This window comes from Lonchura striata, chromosome 11, assembly GCF_050655825.1.
Source record: "Lonchura striata isolate lonStrDom1 chromosome 11, ASM5065582v1, whole genome shotgun sequence".
NCBI lineage: Eukaryota > Metazoa > Chordata > Aves > Passeriformes > Estrildidae > Lonchura > Lonchura striata.
Genome location: NC_140713.1, coordinates 22352452 through 22375427, shown reverse-complemented (window position 1 = coordinate 22375427; position 22976 = coordinate 22352452). Strand labels below are relative to the sequence as shown.

The 22976-nt window shown below is 45.4% G+C and overlaps 1 protein-coding gene across 3 annotated transcripts in view; it reads right to left on the bottom strand.

Moving 5' to 3' along the window:
- Nucleotides 1–4551: 4551 nt before the first annotated feature.
- CRISPLD2 (cysteine rich secretory protein LCCL domain containing 2) overlaps nucleotides 4552–22976 on the bottom strand; it is a 31101-nt gene continuing 12676 nt past the window's right edge. For all 3 annotated transcript variants that reach the window (XM_085589901.1, XM_021541047.4, XM_085589902.1), the window contains 12 exons: nucleotides 22550–22682; nucleotides 22335–22450; nucleotides 20924–21024; nucleotides 19598–19756; nucleotides 18271–18331; nucleotides 17531–17597; nucleotides 16449–16579; nucleotides 16249–16292; nucleotides 15295–15367; nucleotides 14550–14625; nucleotides 9835–9968; nucleotides 4552–7911 (listed from right to left, as the gene is read on the bottom strand). In XM_085589901.1, the coding sequence (XP_085446027.1) occupies nucleotides 7857–7911; nucleotides 9835–9968; nucleotides 14550–14625; nucleotides 15295–15367; nucleotides 16249–16292; nucleotides 16449–16579; nucleotides 17531–17597; nucleotides 18271–18331; nucleotides 19598–19756; nucleotides 20924–21024; nucleotides 22335–22450; nucleotides 22550–22682 (1150 nt within the window). In that variant the 3' untranslated portion in view covers nucleotides 4552–7856. The remainder of the gene's footprint in view (nucleotides 7912–9834; nucleotides 9969–14549; nucleotides 14626–15294; nucleotides 15368–16248; nucleotides 16293–16448; nucleotides 16580–17530; nucleotides 17598–18270; nucleotides 18332–19597; nucleotides 19757–20923; nucleotides 21025–22334; nucleotides 22451–22549; nucleotides 22683–22976) is intronic.

The following is a 22976-nucleotide window of genomic DNA, read 5'->3' as shown; positions in this document are numbered from 1 at the left end:
TTTTGAGGCCCTGACCCTCCGAGGCTGAGCACTGAGGCTGGCAGGGATGGCCCTGCTGGGACACAGCTAATTTTAAACCTGGATCCCATGGCAAAGGGAAAAAAACCCTCGATTTTACTGGCAGAACTGTCACAGTGGAGCGTTGTGCTCAGATTACGGGAAGAGGCTGCGAGGGAGCGCGCGCTCAATCCCTTTTTTGGGTACTTGGCATTAATTTTATCTGAAGTCACGGATTATATAAGAGAAGAGCAGAGACTTCACACAAGTCTCTCCTGCGTCAGTGCAGGACACCCAGGGCAGGGGGACCCTCCTCTCCAGGCCCCCCTGTTGTGCCACACAAGGGGACAGGGTTTGGCCACTTTTCCAGTAATTCTCCTTAAAAGTGGATTTTTCTGGAACTGCATCCAGAGCTGTCCACAACATCGACTAGAGTTGGCTCCTGAAGTCCTTTTCTTGGTCTAGGCGCAAAACTTTGGAGCTCATGAAAACTTGGGTGTTTTCATCATTTTATGGCGCTCGTTAAAATGGCCAGTGTCCAAACAAGTCCCCACTTAGTGCTTTGGATGTGCAGAGATCGTTGTTTGCTGATAATGAAGCTGTTCCCAAGGAGAGCCCTGTCCAGCACTGGGCTGCTCAGCTGCCTGCATCTGTTTTGCTGTAAGCTTTTGGGACAGCTTGACTTCCCTGGTGCCTTTGGAAAGGCACACACAGCCTGCTGAGCTGGCCAGCTGCCCCCAGACGCCTGAGATGGTTTCATGACTCTGCAGATGAGAAAATTTCCACGGTCTCTCTCTCCCCACCCAAAGCCTGTCCTCAGATGGTGCTGCACGCCTGGCACGGGGAGGAGATGCCTTCTGTGCCTGTGCCCAGTCTGGCTCAGCGGCACTCCCAGGGGATGCCCTAAATCACCCCTTCCTTGCCAGCATTTCTGAAAGGTTATCCCCACTATTTTATCCCAGAACCAACAGCCACGGGTCCATCTGCAACTGTACCTCAGAATTCACCTGTCTGCCAAAAGACTTAAAAAAAAAAAAACACGAAAAAAACCCAACTAAAAATACCTGAACAACAAAGACTTAAAAGAACAATGACTATTTTTTACTGTGACTGCCATGACACTGCACACCTTTATCTAGGCTTCTTCTAGGTCATCTCTATCTGTGTCACCTATGGGAAAATAATAGTTCCTTGCTCATGCACCATCCTGGGCCAAACAGAGGACAGCCCATCCCACATGATGGAATGTTTCCTTTAACTTAGAAAACTATAGGAAAAAAACACCTGGCAGGAGCACCAGGACATTTTCTAGTCCATCCTCCACTCAAAGCAGGATCTCATTTTAGGAGCTGCATCCAGAATAATCTGGAATGATGTCTTGAAAACACCCCACAGATCATCTGCTCCAGCCAGAGCCTTCACCAATGGTCTCAGTGTTTCCTACTACATTTTAAGCCCGTCCTTTCCCAGTGGGGCCCCTTTGGGCATGAAGAACCCTCTCTCCCTTTACTGCACCTTCACACTCCACAGGTGGCCCCTTCCTCACCTTTTCCATCCTCAGAGAGCTCTCCTGCTTTCTCAGGAGTTGTTTTAGCTCTCCTGTCTCTCTTTCCTCCTGGACTTCCCACAGCAGGATGAATATTTTTCCAGGCAGTAACAGGACAAGCCCAAACAATGTCACATTGCACCAGAGACCTGAACAGAGGAAGAAAAGCTGGGAGGTTTCTTACCTGCCTTGCTGATCCTTTCACACCTGATATGATTTCTATCTTCTTGGCCATAATGTGATGGTTTTGACTCTTTATCTCAGCTGGGCTGATTTGTTCCTTGCTCTTTGTTGATCTCTATCTTTTATTATTATTCCTTGTACTCTTCCCTTCCAAGTGTCACCTGATTTTTCAGCCTGTTTCTTCCATCACAGGTACCGATGGAGTTTTGGAGCAACCTGCATTGATATAAATAATATTTTCATTACAAACACATCAAGTAAGATGGTATCAATACCCCTACCTCCTACAGTCAATCTCTATTTGATTTATCTGTTTTTTCAAATTTACAAAGCCTGCTCATCTGGTGGGGGGGAAATTAGGCTGCTTTTGAGATTTGTTTCTGAGAAACTTGTCCTCTAGCCCCTAGGTTTAGTTCATAGGTGGCGTTTTCTCAGTTTCCACATGTGCAAAAGACAGATGTGCAGAAACAAGCCTTGAGGCAGCTACTAAATAAAAACTTCAGCTCTCAGTCAAGCACTCCTCAGGACAGTTGTATGTGTTGGCAGGTCCCCCCTCGGGGTCACAGTCACCCACAGCCCCTAAACCACAGGAGCTCAGACCCGACAGAATCAGCCCTTGGAGGACATCCCAAAGCTCTGGATTTATTTTGCTCCCTTCTCCTTTCTGCTCTCATGTTCCACCTGCGCCTCCTGACTTTTCACCCGCTATAAATATTCTTGTATTCCTTTTGACACTGAATCTCCCTGCCATGTGCTGGACATGTGGGACACTGTGGACAGCCCTCCCCTGGGTGAGGAGCAGAGGGAGCAACACAAGGCAGACCTTGTCTGTTGACTTAACTCCCTAACCCAATTTTAACCACTGTCAACAAGATAGAAGGGTGGTTTCTGTTTACACTGAGGCTTCTTTACGCTGCTCTCCCCACACCCTAAAGTGGCATAAATGCCTCCTAAGTGCCTCAAAGTAGGTCCTTAGTGTAAATGAGAGCCAACCCCATCGTTTGCAAAATGGCTTTGAAAACATTGGGGTGCATCCTATAAATGACTGTGGGTTTTTGGAAGGACACCCACCCCAAGGTATGCCCGTGCTATACATAGGCTCTGATGAGCTCAGCACGGGCTGAGGAGCAGCCAGCAGAAGGCAAAACAACCAGCAACAAGATATTTGTGCCCGAAGCAGCAAGCAGAGAGAGCTCAGCTGCTTGTTGATCCCCAAGGATTCCCAGCAATGTGGGAATATCAGATCTGCCACCCTCGCTCAGCTCCACGTGGGTTTCTCCTTCCTTTCCCCTCAACTTTCCTTCGACCTGCCAATCTCTATGTCTTCTCAGCTCAAAGAGAATCTGGATCCCACCCCAGTTGGGAAAAAAATAATTATTATTTCTCCAGCCTGTGTGTTTCCCCCTGAGCCTTCCCTTACCTGGTTTTCATCCCTGTTGTACAGGAAACAGGCACAGCTTTGTTTGGCACACAGCACTTGTGATAACACCAATTTCTGGTGGACAAGCAGAGGACAAAGCCCAGGGCTCGAGCAGGAGGAGACAAAACCAGAGATTGTGTCAAAGAATGGCAAACTGACCCAAAGGATGGGTTAGGTTCAGCCCCAAATTTTGAGTGTTATGCTGTTTTGCTCTCTAGGCCAACCAGGACCTTAATTTTACCACAGAACTCACAGAATCGTAGAATGGATTTAGTTGGTAGGGACCTTAAATATCAAAAATCCAAATCACAGAGTGGGGCATTTTGTAGCACCAACAAATAAGATATCAAACAACTATTGCCATTAATGGGATGCCAACAAATAAGATATTAAACAACTATTGACATTAATGGGATGCTCTAGGCAGCCTCACAAGAACCAATAGCCTGAATTCCCCCCTCTGCTTACCTTTAAGCTCTGCTTAGGAAAATCCTCCCAAATATATTCAGCAGAGATATTTTTGCAGCAGTAAAAATGGGGGAAGGAGAGCACAAAGTAAATTCAAATGGGCAGTTTGGAACTGCAGAGAATGCAGGAGCCATGAAGATCCCCTTTGACAGAAATCACTGGCAGGGCAATAATGAGGTTATCTCATCAGTCCTAGGCTGGGGCTATTTACAGGGAAATATTGTTCAACCAGAACTGCATCAGCCCAGCCCTGAATTAAAGCAAACATCTCTGGATTTAACATTAATCCTCTTGTATAGGTAATGAAAAACACAAATTTCATGGCCTGGTCAATCAGGACCTCATCCCATGGCCCAGCCTACATTTTTGGTCAAAACCCATCTAGTGCTCATTGTCTGGAGGATGAGTTATGAACCTCCCTGTGTTGCTTCTTTGACCAAATGGGGTTGGATTACCAGGAAAAATCTTGGTTTGATTTGCGGTGCTGTCAGCAAGGATGAGCCTGGAGAAAATTTCAAAGGGAATTACAAAATCTGAATACTTTTCCTTTCAAAAAATAAGGGCACAATTCACACCAGCCTGCTCAGGTGGGGAGGAGTTCACCTCGCTTGTATTTTATAGCACTAAATCATTAAACACTATTTCCAACCCATTAATCTAATTCAGCCTTATGCTGCAGGCATTCAAAGACAGGCAGTGATTTTCCCTTACTCTCAGTATGTTTCACTAAGGATAATTCTTATTTTTGATGGGGTAAAGACTGAGTTTTAATACCTGGGTAGTGGGCAGTTTGTTTGTGGAATAGGCTTTGCACATACTTATTTCTTTTGGAGTCTTCAGGGAATGCTCTAGTCCCCAGGATTAATCCCAAATAACTCTTCTACCAACTCTTCAACCCAACCCAACTCTGGCTGAGCACTAAAGACAAGGGAAGCATTCATTCCAGGAAGGTTTTATTTCACAAATAATTCAGAATTTGAAAGAAAATTGAAGGGTAGGGAGGAAAAGATATTTTACAATTCTGTATTTGGACAAAAAAAAAAAAATATAGTTTATAAACAACCACAGCCCCTTGGAAAACATGCAAAGGCACACAAAAATTTACAAGTAACTTTTATACATAGGAAGTAAAATACACCATTTTTCATAGAAAAACAAAAAAAAAAAAAGAAAAGAAAAGAAAAGCAACTCTATGAACTGGCCCTAAATATTTAGACTGCACAAGTGACGAACTGGAGCCTCCTCCACCAGCTGTTGGCTGGAAGTCTTAAAAAGAAGGAATGAGTGGAGCCCAAGCCCCACCAGCACAGGCTCTGGATGTCACCCTGGTTGTGTTTCCTGGAGATTGGGCTGAGCCAGGTGTTCTGCAAGGACCATGCCATTGCTTCCAAACCCCAAATTCTTGGGAAAGAACAACCAGGCAGCATCAGCTTTGGCTACACCTGGATGCTTCAGGTGCCTACAGATGTGCTGAGCTGGGGCTGAGGAGGAGAGGGCCTGGTGACATACAGACGTGATGCATCTTTAAGCTGCACTGAAATATAGCAGGCTGAGAAATGTCTTGGTATCAGAAATAAAATCTGTCAATATTTGGCTAAAAACTGGTACTGTCCCACCTATTCATTAATAGCTAGCACACATGATTGCAAGTCATTGATAGGTCATGACTGCCTTGATCACCCCTAATTCTGGAGGAGGTATGTTTAAATTAATAGCACCCAGGACTCGAAAAATATTTGTGTAGTAAAGTCACAATTTCTCTTTTGTACAACAAATACAAAAATAAACAGATACAGACTTAAATTAACATCGGTTTCTAAAAATCCAAACCAGTTGGCTGAAGATAAAAATACGCAATTGTAACTTGAATTAAGCATTTTAGGATATTTCTGTTGGAATAATAACCCTTCCCCTGTCCCCTTTCTGTCACCTAGGTACATCCCCAGCTGTTTGGATTTTTATGTGCTCTCAGTAATCCCCTGGGTTTTACTCCAAGAGTCCTTTCCATCACCTTCCATTCGAAATTTTCATGGATCCTACACTGGAGTCGAGGTGTTTTATGTGCTCCTGCAGTCCCCATGAACCTGACTGCACCTCTCACTCTCTCCAATTCCATTCCCAGCCCACCTGGCCCAGGATGTCCCGGATTCTTGCTGCAGAGTTGGAAGGGCTCGAACCAGACCATGCACACTTCACAGCGGGCAGAAACAGGGAAGCTTTTCCTCACTGCCAACATCTCAGAAGCTCCCAACCAGCAGCTTTTCTAGGATATGTTCCAGCTGTTTTTAACATCAATTTATTTAGCAAGAAAAAGAAACGGTTCGGTTTTCCTGTCTAAAGTCAATACTGTACACCTTGGACGACAATACTACATAAACAAAGATGACACGGAGGGTCACCTCTCTCTATCCGCCCCAAAAGCAGCTTTTCTGTGCAGTGTTTTTGGAGACAGTGAAAAGCAGCTCCAATTTCAGGTTTTACAAAAGGTTTCTCTCCAAATTCAGATTTTATGGAGAAATAAATCCCGGTGGTGGGACAAACTGAGCGATAAATGTCATTTAAATGTCATTTCCTTGCTGATTTCATGGCGTTTACAGAATTAAAGAAGCATTTAATCATATAAATGCTTTTGGTCTGTGTTTTGAAAGAGTTTGATGAGATGTCTCTTATATATGTCTAGATTAAACCAAACATGTTCTGGGCAAAAGAGCAGCTGTGAAACATCTGCCAAACAGAGGGAAATATTTTCCCATTTGTTATCCAATATTACAATTCAGTTATTGAACGGAAGGACTGTGCATTTACAAAAACTGAAGAACCACTCTTGGCTTTGTCTTCTCATGACTGATGAAGCTATTGGATGTGTGTGTATCAAAACCCACCAGATTTGTGTTTAGACCAATCATAAAAATTCATTTCCAATATGCAGCAGAGAATATCCTCCTGCCTTAAAAAAGCAGCCCATGCTGAGCCCTTCTCTTGGCTTTGAAATGCATTTTGGTACACGTCAAGACAAAAATATCAAAATATGGAATTAACACCATTACAACACCTTATGAGTTTTGCAAAACCTACCATCCTGGATATCAAATGCTCATGGGTACAGCATTTGCAATGAAAGTGGGGATCTATTGGTCTTCAAAATTGGAAATTCCTGGAAAAAATAATTACCCCAATTTATGCTGCATCTTTAAAGTCTCAAAACTGCACACACCACGAGGAGCTTCACAAAGGGAAAGTGAACCTGCTTTTTACAGATGCAACCATTCCTAGCAGAAATAAGATTATTTTTTTCGCTACTCAACTACTATAAAACAACCAGCACTGCTGTATAAACCAATACACTGCCTTTAACTGAATTATGGCATGGAGTATAGGATGAGATGTGCCAGCACAGGAGCCCCAATTCTCTGACTGCTCAGAGATTGCCAGACTTGCAAAATACCTGGGAGTGTTTGACCAGCAAACACCAAACCTGCTCTTTGGATGAACTGGTGGCCTCATTTTCTGCAGGGAGGATCTCTGCCACCATTTTACACCCTGATCCAGGCCCACAAAACCTCAATTTTGGCTGCCAAGAACATCCCCAAACCCCATCATTCGAGGTACCCAGCAGCCTCACACAGCAGTGCTGCTGCACGTCACCTCAGTGGGAAAACACCACTTTTTATCCTTTTTTTGCACAGAAACCAACATTTTTTTGCAACATACACAAAATCACTCTGTCAAAGCCCATCCTCTCCCCCAACTATGCAATTTTTCAATGAGTTTCTCATTTCAAAGTGTCCAGCGGCTGGACAGCCGCTCACTCCCGAGTCTGCTCATCCACACACCCATCTCAGGAGAAGCTTCACACCCTAAAAACACCATCCAGGGCCAGGCTGAGATCCCTGAATCTGCTGCTCATGGAGCCACTGCCATCCTGCGTAGCAACACCTCTGGTAAAATGAAACTTAGAACAGTTTATGGTCGCTGAATGCCCCTAGAGAAACAAAGACACGAGACAAAAAGATACAACGCTGCACGGGTGCGATGAGATGCCAACAGCTGAGTCAGAACCTGGGGTCTTTTTTTGGGGTTTTTTGGTTTGGTTTTTTTTTTCCCCCCTTTTCTTTTGGAATTCCCTGAAGGAGATCGGCGAGGAGGGTACGGGCAGAGCTGATGCCGTTCAGAGGAGCTTTGGCATCTCTGGAGATCAGCAGAGAGAGCTCTCCCAAAGAAACCTGCACCTTCCCTGGGGGTTTACTGCTTCACAGCAAAGATTCGGAAGGCGTTCCCATCTGAAGGATTCTTCAAGCTGGAGACAAAGAAAAGAGGAAAAGAAAACAAACATGGGATGAACCGAGTGAAGACACCGCAGAACCCAAACAGGCAGCTCTGAATTGCTTCTATCTCTTTCCTACCAGGAGTAGGAGGAAGATAAAGGATGAAAAAGAAGTGGCACAAATCCATGGTTGCACCTTTTTTTTTTACATTTTCAATCCAAATCTGTAGTGCTAATGCCAAGAAAAGGAGCTGGAAGACAACAGACTCTCTTACAATCCTTGCTTTTATCCAAGGAACACTGTGCTCCCTCGTGCAGAGATTCAGGCATAAAGAGGAATATGTTTTCCTTAAAAAACAGTTGTCAGATAAGTTGGCAGGTTCCCAGGGCCTGTCTGGCTGGGCTCCTAGTGCTGGGAGTGGGAATGGCCAGATCAGCCCATGTTAAATGACAATAAATGTGGATATTCCTTTTCTATCTGCAGACTCCAAGCTGCTTGGGGTGGCTGTGTGCAGGGGAAAGGGGATGTTTCTATTCCCAAGTCCTACAGCACTGAAAAAAACCAGGAAAAATATAAAATTTCATCTTCTCCCAAAAATCACATTGCAACATGAGTGAGGACCTAGTAAATCCTCAAGGCAATCTTTTCCCATACCTGTTTGGGTGTGTATCTTTACCCAAGGTTATTTCCAATGTCCTAAAGGGTAAAGGTTCACCTTAGTCTTGGAAAAGCTCTTTCACTGCCTGGTGGATCTCACAGCATGGAGCTGCTCCTTACTGCAGAGTGTAAATAACATTTTCCAAATCTTCATCTCTGCTGTGAGAAGGTTTCTGGTTTCCCTCACCCCTCAGATCAGCACTGGCTGCTCACATTGCACATCCCTGAGAGTTGTGGGATTTATTCTTAACTAGGGCACAGTTTGCCATCCCAATAAAAAGTTGTCTTTTAGTATAAAATATAAGTGAAAGCAAGTCTGAGATAGAAAACAAAACAAAACAAAACAAAGGAACAGGAGGTTTTTCACCTAAATGCAGGTTATCCAATTGGAAAATACTGATCCTTTAATCTATATTAAAACCCCCATACTTAACAGCTATAGCTTTCCTGTCTTAGTCTGGTTTTATTTCCTGAGATGCTCTAAAGCATGCTGGAATATCCATTATTAGAACAAAACCAGCAAACTTGAGAGAATTCCTTATTATCTTTAAAAAATAAGAATTGCACAGAGCAGACAGAGTTAGCAGTGACCAAAAACCCCCCTAAGTGTGGGAAATTCTATTCTTGTGAAGATAGCCCTGAGAAATGAGTGCCATCACACCAATATCTGAAAAAAATACATAACTGATTGAAAGAGAAGTCTCAAATTAGGAAGGACTGGATGAGCTGTGACTGGATTGTGATCTTGAGGAGGTGAAGGATGTTGGAAGAACAGATTTGCAACTGGTCACCGAAACCTGCATGGTTGGCCCAAGAGAAATTACCAAAAAAAACCTTCAAGGGTGGCAAATTCATCTTCAAAAAGTGTTTGATCATGTTTCAAGGGTTTAATTTACTTATTTCAAAGAGAATAGAGGACATGAATCAATAAATAAAAATGAGTCTCACACTCCAGAACAGAATGGAAATCCAAATTACAAACCCCAAATCATGACCCGGGCTGAAAACTGAAAATACCTGTGCTTATCTCCTGATGTGTTAAACACACAGCAAAATGGATTCCCATGGGCTTGTGCTGTAAGAAATCTAACAGGGTTTGACAACATTTCAGCAGCCTGAGCGCAGCTCCGGGCTGGGAGAAGGGAAGAGCAGGACAACACGCTCCATTTGTTTGGGTGTCACAGCTCACAGTGGCACTGGGAAGCCACCAGCCTGTCGAGCTGATCCCTGCTGACTCTCCCAGGCAGCTGAACCCGCTGTGGAAAAGGAGAGGGAAGTGCAAAGGAAGGAAATCCCACCTCTCTGACTGGACGCCATTCCTTAAGGAGCCAACGTAGGTTTTCTTCTTTTCTACAGGCATCACGTCCACAAAGCCTCCTCTCTCATCTGAAATGACCCCTGCGTGCACTGCAGTTTTGCAGATACTGGAGCTCTGAAAAATATTTAATTATTTTGACTTATGCGCTGTCTGTATTTTATATATGAAGACTTAGCAATTCCATCAACACCAAGAGAAACAGGGAATAGACAAAGAAACAATTATGAAACAGTTTTGTCCTTCTTTTGGACAAACTATGGACTAGATCTTGCAGGTGTGACATAATCCCTGGATGAAAGAAGATGCACCATCACCACAGAGAGCAAGCAGACTTTCCATCATTCTGAGCTGGAGCTGCACCTGTGAGTTCATCACAGAATCACAGAATGGTTTGGGTTGGAAGGGACCTCAAAGATCTTTCCAGTGCCACCCCTGCCATGGCAGGGACACCTTCCACTGTCCTAGGTTGCTCCAAGCCCTGTCCAGCCTGGCCTTGGACACCTCCAGGGATCCAGGAGCAGCCACAACTGCTCTGGGCACCTGTGCCAGGACCTGACCACCCTGCCAAGGAACAATTCCTTCCCAATGTCCAGTCTAAAGCCACACTTCATCTTATCCAGGGCCAAGACTGAATTGAGGACAACTTTCCACCCAGTGCCTATTGGGACTGCACCAGAGAAACCTCCGAGGTGAAACTCTGTGTTACTGACAGCACAGGTTAATAACTTTTTTGGGGGTTTTCCAAAGTTGCTTGGAAAAGAAATGCTTCTCCTGAATTATGGTAAATGATCACTAATTATCTGGGACACTTCACATCCTTCTTTCTAGGAAAGACAGAAGGGCTGTCCCCTTTGTCTGGTGTAGTTTTTGGATGGGCTTTACCTCATAAAACACCACCAAATGTGGAGGGAGATTACACTTCTGGAAAGATTGAAGTTTCTCAATTGCACATCCCAGATGTGCAGAGTCAGAAGAGCTGGAGGAACACAAACCAGTAACAACTGATGACTAAGCCCCCAAAGCATCCAGGAAAAGGGAGCAAAAGCTGAGAAGGCTGAGGGATAGTGTAAACTTGGCCATCAGCTCTCTGCAAGGTTTACACACAGCAAGCTGGAAGAACAGAAAGGAAAAACCAACTCTGCTCAGCAAACTGCAGCAGGTGAAAATCCCAACCCCAGAAATGCCCCGATTGCTAAAAATCCAAGTACCACAAAACCAGTGCCAAGTTCCCCTTGCATACGTACGATACAGCCCATGCTGCTCCCCTGCCACAGCCATATATGGCAGCTCTGCCTTGTCCCCTATATATTTATCACTTTGGATGGCCTATCTCTTGGCAGCCCTCAGAGTTTGGAGTGCCAGTTTGGTATTTTTCTTCTATATATGGTCAAGGGAGCAAGGGAATGCTGTGTTTGGAAGATATGCAGTGAATTTTCCCTAATGTGTGGTGGGAAATCTATAAATCTAAATCTGCCTCATAAAATTAAACTGTCCTGGATCAATTTGCAACATTCTCCGCTGGGAGATGTCCTGAACAATGTTCTTTTCAAAGCATTCCTGTTTTTTTTTTTTTTTCCAGGACTTGCTGTTCCGACGCTCAAAGCTTTGACCAACAGATTTACCTCAAACCTCCTCTTATCACTCTGTTGGATTGCAGCCCTCTCATGTTCCCGGCTGGGCTGTGCTTTGATTAATTGATTGCAGAGCTTTTGGAAGATGGGCTATTACAAGAATAAAGCCTTCCCTTCCAGGTCCAGGAGTACAGCAATGTGGACAATACAACACTTTTCCACAGTGAAGCCCCTAGGGATGCTCTGAGACCAATTCTTGATGAAACAAGCCTCAGGGCACACATCATAAAATGACAACACACTTTGTAGTGTGTCATTAACAGTATTGTCTGACTATGAACTTAATCACCCAGAATTTCCTCATTAGTGTGGCTGGTTTAATCACTAAGTTCAGATCTCCCGGGAGCTGACTCCCAACTCAATTTGCTCTGGTGACAAACTCCTGCCTCTATGCAGGCCATCCATCCATCCATCCATCCATCCATCCATCCATCCATCCATCCATCACTGCACAACTGTGGGTAAAACCTTATCTCAAAGGTGGGGAAGTTGCTTTTTCCTGGCTCCACAGGGCTCCTGGGCAGGGATGGGGATGGGTTTCCCCTGCAGGATTCTGTCACACCAGGAGCCAGGCAGAGTGACAAATGACAGAGTCTCATGGAAGTCAAAAGCTCTTTTACAACCTTCATAAAGATCCCTGGCTGTTCCCACAGCTCCAGCATCAAGGCCAGGTTGGACAGGGCTTGGAGCACCCCAGTCTATGGAAAATGTCCCTGTCCTTGGCAGGGGGTGGAACTGGATGAGCTTTGAAGTCCTTTCCAATCCAAACCATTCCATGGCTCTATGATCATCACAGAACTAGGCCTGTCCACTTTTACCATCACATAATTCTTGCACTTTATTCATTTACCCCAAAATCCAAGTCTCTTCTACATCCCTGTTCCACAGTCTTACTAATTTCCCCATGAACAATCCCCTGAACTGCTTTTTACAGCAAAGTGCAGACTGGAAATGGGGCTAAATGCTTCTTTGTCTTTTAGACAGCTTATTTAAGAAAACTCATGTGGAGCCCAGGTGCCCTAGGGCCATGAAGGTGCCACACAAGACATGAAGTTGGATCCCAAAGCCCTCCCAGAAGACCAGCACTTGTCTCATCCAGCTCATTGCTTCCTTTAATTATTCCTAGGCAGTGGGCTTGGGTTAATTCCCAGCACCCTTGTGGCAGGTATGGTTTTTTTTAAAGATTTATTTTTTTAGATGGTTGAATGATTTCTTTATCATAGCCATAATACATTAATATACTATTTAAAAGAGATACTAAAACTATATACTTACTTTTTTAAATTACTATATCTAACTAACAACTAGTGACCCTCTTGCAAGAGTCTAGATACAGGTGGAGCTGATTGGCCATTAGGCTCAAACAATCTTCACTAGAATCTAATCAAGTAATCACCCCAAGGGAAAAATCACCTACATGGGAAAAACAAGGAGCATAAATAGAAATTGTTTTCTCTTTCTTCCCTCTGTTCTCCTCTATGAAAAAATCCTGAGAGAGAGAAGAACATGCCTGCCACACACCCTGCATGGGCCTTTCTCCCTGGGAGAAATCTTTCCCCAAATTATCCTGAGTGGTGTGGTCATTTCTCTTCTCAACTTCCCATTCTGAGCATTCCCAGCATCCCCACCTCTCCCTTTGCAGTGCCACTCAGAGTCACCCCAAATTCTTTGTTTCACCTGCTTTGCCACCAACCTCAATGCGTTCCTGGCACCTCCACATCGCCCTGCTAGCACAGTAGCCCAAAAAAAGGTTAACCAAACCCCCGAGAAAGGGGCCAAATGCTTTTTTATTGCTATTGCTTTTTGTTTTTCTCCACCATCCATGCCCCTGTTTATGAAACAATACCCAGGAGGGACAGTAGGAAATGGGTTCATTACAGGACACTAATCCTTTTGCGTCAGTGCAATGCCAGCCTGGGATGCTGCTCCTCACCTAATTCCTTTGTAATCACAGGGGTGATCTGAGGGAGGTTTGTCCTCTGTAAAAAAGAGAAAACTATTTCCCATTTCCTGCAGGTGGGAGCATGCAGGAGGCAGGTACTGCAGGGAGGCAGCTGCCCCATGGAATTGCCTGTGAGCTAGTCCAGGATAACCTGTTTGCGCAGCTCTACCTTCAAAAAAATTGGTCTGGAACAAAATTAAAAATAGTGTGGGTTTTTGTTTTGTTTTTTAAACTGCTTTCAAAATTGCTTCCCCAAACTACTGTATGATTCCTGCAGGATGGATTTTCTTCAGCAGTCTGCGGAGCTCCACAGTGACCTGAAGCCAGGGCTCCACAATCTGCTGACTGCTTTTCCCAGGCTTTCAAAGCCATAATCCTGCAGGCTACAGGGCAACCAGGGAGCTGGCATTCCTGAACACAGCCCCCGATGGAAAACACAAAATGAGGAAAGAAACCAAAATAACCAGACACCCACAAATAGAAAAGCATTGAGAACCAGTTTTTAGAGGCCTAATACTAAGAGATTTCAAGAAAATTACTCTGCCTAGTTTTAGCATCAAGTCTCTGCTCATCCCCTTGAGCAAAGCTCAGAAAAACAAACCCATAAAACCAGCTCACACACTTTCTTTCTTTCCACTGCTCTGTGCTCTGTCCTGGCTGCTCAGAAGCTGCTCATCTCCCAGAAAGAGGAGGAAAAGCAAGAGAGGTCTTTTTCTGTCAATTCTGTAGTGTGACAGGATGGAATAAACACCCTTTGGTGCTCATCTATAAATCCCAAAATGCTTTACAAAGGTAAACGAGCACAGCCATTATTTCACAGCCAGAGCCCAGAGGCTTGGGGGGGTTAATGGACAGGACCAAATCTCTAGGAAGGAGTCAGTGCTGGAGAGTGGATGGGGACACCAAACCCAGTGGCCACAACTCAAGGAGTTGTGGAGTGACACACCCAAATCCTTCAGAATAAATCAGTGTTGGAGACCAAAAGGGCTCCCCAAGCCCATCTTTTACCCATCCCCACGTGGAATAACCACAAGATAGATTGAATTTCTCCCCTTAAACCCCAGAGTGAGCCCAGCTCTGGGACAGGAGAGCCAGGACACGCAGGGAGAGGTTTGTACTCACATCCGCGTAAACGTTGGTGCCAAACACCGGCGCCCAGTACGACGGCTCGTCCTTACAGTGGGCTGGGCAGTAAATCCTGGAAAACAATGTATGCAGATTTATTCTCCAGAGCAGGGCTGGACAGGAAGGTGAGCTGCATTCCTGGGAGATTTCAAGTGCCTGCATCTGGTCTGCAGGTGACAACAGTGAATTTGATTATTTGCTCCCCTCAGATGACATTTGGTTGTTGCTGCAGAACTGCAGATAGAGGGGTTTGGACCAGTAGAAGAGGGATTGGGCTTTTATGGCCCTTTCAAGGGGTACCATCTGTATTTTTGGTCAATTCTGTGCACATAAATCTCTGCAAGTGTTTCTGCCCCCCTGCCCTATCACTTACTCCTGCACAGTTTCCAGAACAAATTTCCTCCATGTTTTAAGGTGGAAAGGAAAACCACATCCAAAACCCAGAAAATGCAGAAGTAAAAAACAAAGAGTGTGCTCAAAGGTGAGAGTGTGCTGGGACAGGATTGTGCAGTCTGGCTGATACGTAACTGAAGCCATCCAAAAACATAAAGTGAATTTTCTACAGTGATGCCAAGAAAAGCATGGGGACAGGGGGAAACACGTCATTCCCAGCTCCCTCCTCCAGTTCAACCAGTATGATCAGCCCTTCTCCCACCAGCCCTCAAATTCAGGGGCCTCAGCACCTCTGTTAAGATGCCCCTCCCTTGGGACAGAGGTTTTAAACCCAACAGATTTGTGCTACCTTGGGCAGTGGCTCGCTGGCTTTTTGAAGTGGCACAGTTCAGCTACTGTGGTGTAACAATCCAGAGTCTGTGCTGCCAAGATAAACATGGAAAGGCAAATTATTAGACCCAAAATCTCAGTCTGCTGCAGAAAACACAAGTCAGAGCCACACAATGCATTTGGTGAGACCCTTGTCCAACTGAGAGCAGCAGGATCCCAGGATGGGCTGGCCAGCTCTCCAGCAGGAATCCTACAACCACACTACAGAGTGGCCTTAAAATGTCACAGCTTTCAAAAGAGACAAGCAGCTGATCCACAGCACGTGGGTTTGCTACAGCTCCAGATGTGGAGCCCAAATATCCTGACACCTACAGTTCTCAGGTGGATCTAATCAAAAGGACGATTCTGTGTTGGAGGAATTTTTCAAAGACATTCAGAAAGTGGAAATTGTTTAAAAAGTAGAGCAGTGTTTATTTAAATGCCCATCAGAAATGTGATGACGCAGTGTTAAAAACTAATTTCACATGTATTGTGTTTTTCATTACATTACTGCACTAGGACATTAGCCACTATATTTTTTTCTTTTTTTGTAAGTGTTGACACTTGACTGAGCCTTTCAGAGATGGATGGCTCAACTCCCATCCCTCCACTATCAGCAGCTGAAGTCTGGACGCCACCATGATCCATCAGCAGGAGATGCTGCTGGAATTGGCCCATTTTCACCTGTTTCTCTACCTTCCTCTTAGATGCCCCCAGGAAAATGAGGTGGGTGATGGTGGAATTGCCCACGGTGGGTGGGCAGTCACTCTAAGGCTCTGATCACCCTAGACCACCACTCCAGGGCTTGGCTGTGGCACAGAACCATTTGACACAGCCACTGAAAATGAAAAAGAGCCCCGAAAGGAATGATGTTTTCAAGTACCCCACAAAACCCCAGCAACAATATATTTTCCCCTCAACATTTAAAACTTACTTGTGACTTTGGAAACCATGAATGCATTTGAAGGTTTGCTTTTCCTGTAAAACAAGCAAACAAACAAAAAAAAAAACTATTAAAAAAAATAAGCAGAGTAGAATTATTTGGACAGTTGTGTCTACATGAGAGCAACAAAGATGACTGAACATCTGCTTGTATTTAAAGCTGATACCAACAGATTTTGGTGAGGGCAGTACCTGAATGACTCCACACCGTTCCTGGTGGACTTCACAAAAGCAGGTGTCCTCCCTCTCCTCGTGATATCCACCAGCCCTCCTTTGTTGTCCAGGATTCCATAATGGATTGCAGCACGACATATGCTGGAGGACTGACGGGAGATAAATAGATGGGGTGGGAAATAAATCAGATAAAACTCACAGAGCAACGCTGCCCAAGTGCTACGTGAAAAACAGAGAAGAAATGAAACCACCACCAGAGCACCAAGTGGAAAATAAGCTGAGCACACTCCTTTGGAATCTGGTTGTTAAATCTTCCTCTCCCAATACAGATTCTTTTATTACTATTATTTTAAGCACTGCCTGGTTGAACGGCAAGCTTTTTTTTTCAATAACAAAACCATACATTTAAATACAATTTAGAGGAAAAGCAGCGTTGGAAGTGAGAGACCAGTCTGAAATGTTTCCAGTTCTCGACAAAATATTCAAACCCAAAATATTTCTGCTGACGCCACTTGGAGGGGTTGGGTGTCTGCAATTACAGAATTTCCAGGGCAAAGACACATCAGGAGTGATGCAGTCACGCACCAACACTTGGAACAGGGAAAGAAAACCTGATTTTACCCAGAAAAACCTTTTTATCTTCCAACTCCCTTCACCCCAAAAAGTAGTTTTGATGGGAAAATGGTGCCATGCTTTATTTATAAATTATCTTACTATTTTAAGATCAAGAAAATCAGCCCAAAATATTATTTAGTTAAAAAATTTAACAGTATTTTTTTTATATAAAGTCTCTGTTCAGATGACAGCTGCCCACAGGAGTAAAGAGATGTTTGTAGGAGCTTATCTCTCACTTTCCTTGGGTGTCCTCATTAATTCCTGACAAAATCACGTCTGGAACCACTTTGCCTTCCCAGAGTCTGTCCCTTTTTTTCCACACCAAGATGAGGAAAATGCAGATAACCTTTATTAGCACCATTTTACAGCAGCACAGCCAGGGAACATGAAAAGCCAAATTACACCAGAATGGCTGGCATTTCCCATTTCTGTCATTCCCACTGACTCCCACAAATTACATCCAGGAGTTATTAAAAGGTACTTACACTTTCGTAATAAAATGTTCCAAAGATCTTTCCCTTACTGTACAAGCAGCCAGCTGGGCACAAATACCTAGGAAAGATATTTATCTTTGAGGGTGGCGAAAAACAATTCAAGAAAAACAGACTTTGACTCTATTTCATTTAATAGCCATTCCATTCATTTCACATAGTTCTCCCGTTTTAAAAACAAGATTGCAAAACAGCTACTTTTTTAAAACAGTTGCTCCACCCTCCTTAAGAGCCTGACCAATATTTAGGTTCTGTGGATTTGGTTTTTCTCCAAGTGATAAACTGTCCTGTTCTCTGCAGAAACCTTAACCAGAAGTTCTTGACTGGCTGGGAGGGATAAGTCATGAATTATTGGTCTGGCTTGGACAGCAGTGGAATGCATGAAAAAGGCTCGAAAAATGACTCTGCTGAAATGTATTAAATTATTTTGGACACCTGAAACTCTGGGTTATCATGGCTGAATAAAATCATCCAAATCACCTTATTGCCAGGCTTGGCTGAAGGCTTGAATTAATAGAAATTTTGGGGATTTTTTGTTGGGTTTTGGAGCTTTTCCCAAAGAGATCTACCCGGGGGGCCCCAAAAATATATAATGCAACCTATCCTGTGTTTGCAAGAACTGAATAATATTTAGCAGTAAAACATAAATATTTATTTAAAATATTGAATAATAAAAAGTAAACATTTGTTTACTTTTTCCCTCAGCACTCCAAGAAGTATCAACAAAATCCTACCTGTTGCACGTTGAGCCTCTGCACTTGTCTCTCATCTTGGTTTCACAGGTAATGACTTGTGCTGGGGAGAAAAAAAAAAATCTAATAAATACATTTTTTTTAAAAGGAAATTGCTCAGCCTGCTCTTGAGCTAAAGCAATGAGTAACCTCCAGACATCTTTCCTGGAGGCCTTCGGTGCAGCAAGATAAAATCTGATTTTATCCAGCCTGGAGCAGCTGGTGCCTCTTTAGCCCTTCACCTGAGACAGGTGTCTTTGGAATATTAGCCAGGAAGATGCAGCTGACAGCTGAAGGCTTTGATTTACAGCCCGAGGTCTGCAGTCAGAGCTCTCATTCTCCTTTTAATTACAGACTCTCCAGATGCTGGCAGATAAACTTGAAAAGGACCCGCTGGCTTGCCCCACCTTGTTTTCTCAATAACTGTCTTTTAATTAACAGCGGTTGGAAAACAACTCAGGAAGTACCAGCAGCTCCACAAATAACTTCAGAAATATTCCTGAACAAGAAATAAGGAGGAAACGAGCCATAAACCCCAGAAAAGCTGTGAAGAAGGGTAAGCGCTGAGTATAGAGCTTTTTAAAGGAGAAATAAAACCAGTATTTCCTAAATTTATTACTGATTAAGGGGACTTTTGATATTTAATTGAGATAAGGAGGACATGGACTGCTGGAGTCAGTCAGAGGAGGTCACGGAGATGCTCTGAGAGCTGGAGCCAGGCTGGCAGAGCTGGGGGTGCCCACCTGGAGAGGAGCAGCTCCAGGGAGAGCTCAGAGCCCTGCCAGGGCCTGAAGGGGCTCCAGGAGAGCTGGAGAGGGACTGGGGACAAGGATGGAGGGATGGGACACAGGGAATGGCTCCCACTGCCAGAGGGTGCATTTAGATGGGATTTTGGGAAGGAATTCCTCCCTGGAGGGTGGGCAGGCCCTGGCACAGGTGCCCAGAGAAGCTGTGGCTGCCCCTGGATCCCTGGAATGCCCAGGTTGGACACTGGGACTTGGAGCACCCTGGGAGAGTGGAAGTGTCTCTGCCATGGCAGGGGTGGGATTGGATGAGCTTTGAGGTCCCTTCCAAACCAAACCATTGGTGGGATTCTATGAAGTGACTGAAACAAGCACAGAACCTTTGCAGATCTTTGCTCACCACTTCTAGCAGCTTTCTGCACAACTGAAATTTTCACACAGTGAATTTTCACAGAGATCACCTTTCCTCCTCTCAAACATCTTCCCAGTTTCTTCATCCCAGAGCCTCCTCATCACTTCCCACACCTTTCCCCACAGAGGTGCTTCAAAACCCATAGGGGCTGAAAAAGAGAAAGGCTGTGCCTTACTCATGTAGGATTCTGGGGTGATTTTCTTGGACTTGATGGTTTTGCTGGGTTTGTTTTCTGGAAGGTGGAACTGCACCGGCTTCTGCTCCGCCACCTGCGGAATCTCCACCTCGTTGGTCTCGTCTGTCTCGGCAAGGATGGGATCTTCATAACGGTGATCTTGGTAGAAGAGGAGATTAAAAACATATCACAGCGTGCTCACACTGGTGGGCAAATCAGGTTCATGTTTGGTGGGGATGATTAGCTGGACAAGGATCTCCTTTTGAACAGCTGGGAGATCAAAAATGCCCATTGGAGGCAGCACAGGGATATTGCCAGGACACTCCTGCTCCCCTGCACATGAAGCAGCATTTACAGCATCTCACAATAAAGATTTGAAGGTATCCCCATTAATTAGTGAAAAAAGGAGCTGATATTCCTTCCTCTGTTTCCCACTGAGCTCTTCCCTCTGGTGGAAAATAAATTTGCTGAAGGGCTCATATTCCCTCCTTTCTCCCACCTGCACCCTGAGGTCCTCCATCAAACCCCACAAGATAAAAAATGAGAAATGCATGGTGGCAGCAAAATAAGCCTCTGCATCCTGGGCAAGTCTCCAGGGAATCTCCCTGTTTTCAAAGAGCCCAGCCCTCTGGGAAGCAAAACTCCTGGGAGGAGAGAAATGACCCCAGGAGATCCTGGATGCTGGGGGTAGCACTGCTGCACTGGAGGGCTCACCCTAATAATACATTTCATCCTATTGGCCTTTCTTCCTAAAACTTTCCACAGATCAGGAAAAAACCTTCAGGATCCCCCTCCTCTCCTCCAAGGGACACAAATGGCTACGCTCATTTTGCATCCCTGAAAACCATTCCTTGAATCCCCCACCCTGAAAGGTGGGGAGGGAGCAGGGGCTCCATCTGTGGCCCCTGAAGGAGCAGGGCAGGTGGCCAAGCTCTGCCCACCCACGATGCCTCTGCCAGGCTCTGGAGAACATTCCCTTCCCCAGAAAACCCCACCAGGATGGGATCGCTCCTGCCCGCAACCCGCCGGCGCTCAAAACCCCCTGCAGCTCCCGGGCCAAACCCATGGAAGCTCAGAGCTGCTTCTCCCCATCCAAGCTCTCTGTTTTCCCCAGGAAAACGTGCTGAATCCCAGCCCCAGATTTTCAGCAGCTCAGGGATTCTTGCTTCCAGTGGCTGACGATTTCCCACGTGTCCCAACGTTGGGATATTGAGGATAGCTAATTAAAAGGGGCACGAAGCCATGACTGGCTCCAATTAGAAGCTTCCAGATGTTTGCTCCAGCCTTGTCCCCCACCCCAGAGGTGCCCAAGCCCCCAGCAGGTACCTTTGTAGCAGAGGTTGTTCTGGCAGCTCCCCCCGTAGCTCGGCGGGCACTCGGAGCAGGGACGGCCGGTCTTGTACGGAGCTTCTCCGATCCAGTTGCCCCTGGGAGCACAGGAGAAATGAGCACCCATCAGACACACAAACACCCTTCCAAGCCTCCAAACCCAGAAACATCATCCTGGCCTCGAGCAACTAAATAAAGACTAAACAACAAGCCATGTAGGAAAGATGCTCCTCCTCGCTCCATCTCTAAAATGACATTTTTTAGGGGTTTGCTTAAATCGTGTGCCGTATCGCTTTTAAATTACATTCCAATATAAACACCTGGGTCTTATATAAACAGAAATAAATAAATGGATTACTGGATTTTGCTGGAGAAACTCCCCAGAAACAACAGCTAGTTTTGGCTTTCTCTCCTGCAAGTTTTAGGGGATGGGGAAGTTGAAGGAGACGGAGTTAAGCTGTGCTATAAACTCCTGGGTTATGCTCTTTCAGCTGTCTCCACCTATAAGGCTACATGAGGACAATGTGCACCGATGCCAGAGAGAAAAGATTAAGCAGAAACTGCAGAAATAGAGTATTTTTCCATCCAGCAGCTCTGAATGGATGATGTGTAAATCTCCCAGCCTGCTGTGGGGGCTCTGTGGGAGATGCTGTTATTCCTCAGGAGGAGCAGGTTGTTAAATCCACCCAAACCAGGAGCAAAATGTGCTCATCTGACGTGGGGAGAGGGGCTTAGAGAACCCACCCAGAGAGCTCTGCCTGGGACACGACAGCTGCAGCCCCACACTTCTTTTTCCTTTGCATTATTCTGCACTGTGATCCCCTGAAGTCAGGTGCTCCCCAAGCCACTCCTTTTGCATAGAGCGATTTCCCTATTTTATTTTGTTTTGAAGTTTTAAATTGCCAAGGGCTTGGAGTGAGAATGTTTCTCCTATTAGCCATTAAACCAGAAAATCTTAACTGCCATTGCCAGGTCGTAAACTTCTCCTGGATGTAGTAGGCAAGAAATATGATTTTCATTTTGAAATTTAATCAAACCGTCGAGCTAGTGAAATCTTGACTGCTGCAGTTATTTCAGGGTTTTTTTGGCATTCACCACCACCCCATCCCTTCCCACCCTCTGACAGCAGAGCAAGCCTTGCTCAGCAGCACACGCCAGCTCCATCCCAGCCATCTCCTGCTCCTCCTTTCCCTTCCCGTGGCAGGAACATCAAAGCTCCAGCCTGGCCCCAGCCTCTCATTCAGTTTTCCAGGCTCTGTAGTTTTGAACCAGCCCTGCGCTGCTGTCTAAAGAAAAAATTTAAAGCCACAACCACCAGTCTAGACTGCCCGAAATCTCTTCCCCAGAGCTAGGTAAGCACTCTGCCAGTTTTGGGAGAGCTGGAGAGAGCCCAGCTGCTCTGCCTTACTTGGGGGAGTAGTTGCAGACTAGGTAGACAGCGTTCTCCCAGATCTCTCCCCACACATTCATCTGCTTGCAGACATTCACAGCACAGCCAATCCTGTTGGTCGTGGCCCAGACTATCTGTAAGGGAAATGCAGTTATTGCCAATCACCAAATTACCCCGATCCAGACATAGGGGGGTGTGGGGAGTGTGGGCACAGACCCCTTGGAGTCCTTTACCTGGGTGTAATGTGTGCACATGGCACCTGTACACCTCTCTGGGCACCACGGGTTGCACTCGTGGGGGTATGGGAACGTGTAATCTTTCACTTCATCATACCAGGACTGCACGTGGAACGCTGGAGATCGATACCTGGGCGGGGGAAAGGCAGCTGGAATCAGGATGCTCTGGTAGAAGTTTTCAAATTGGTTTTAAAATGTTAAAGATGATGGGTTAGATGGGATTTGGGAAGGAATTGTTCCCTGGGAGGGTGGGCAGGCCCTGGCACAGGTGCCCAGAGCAGCTGTGGCTGCCCCTGGATCCCTGGAATGTCCCAGGCCAGGCTGGACAGGGCTGGGAGCAGCCTGGGACAGTGGACGGTGTTCCTACCCATGGCAGGGGAGTTGGAACTGGAAAGATCTTTGAGGTCCCTTCCAACCCAAACCG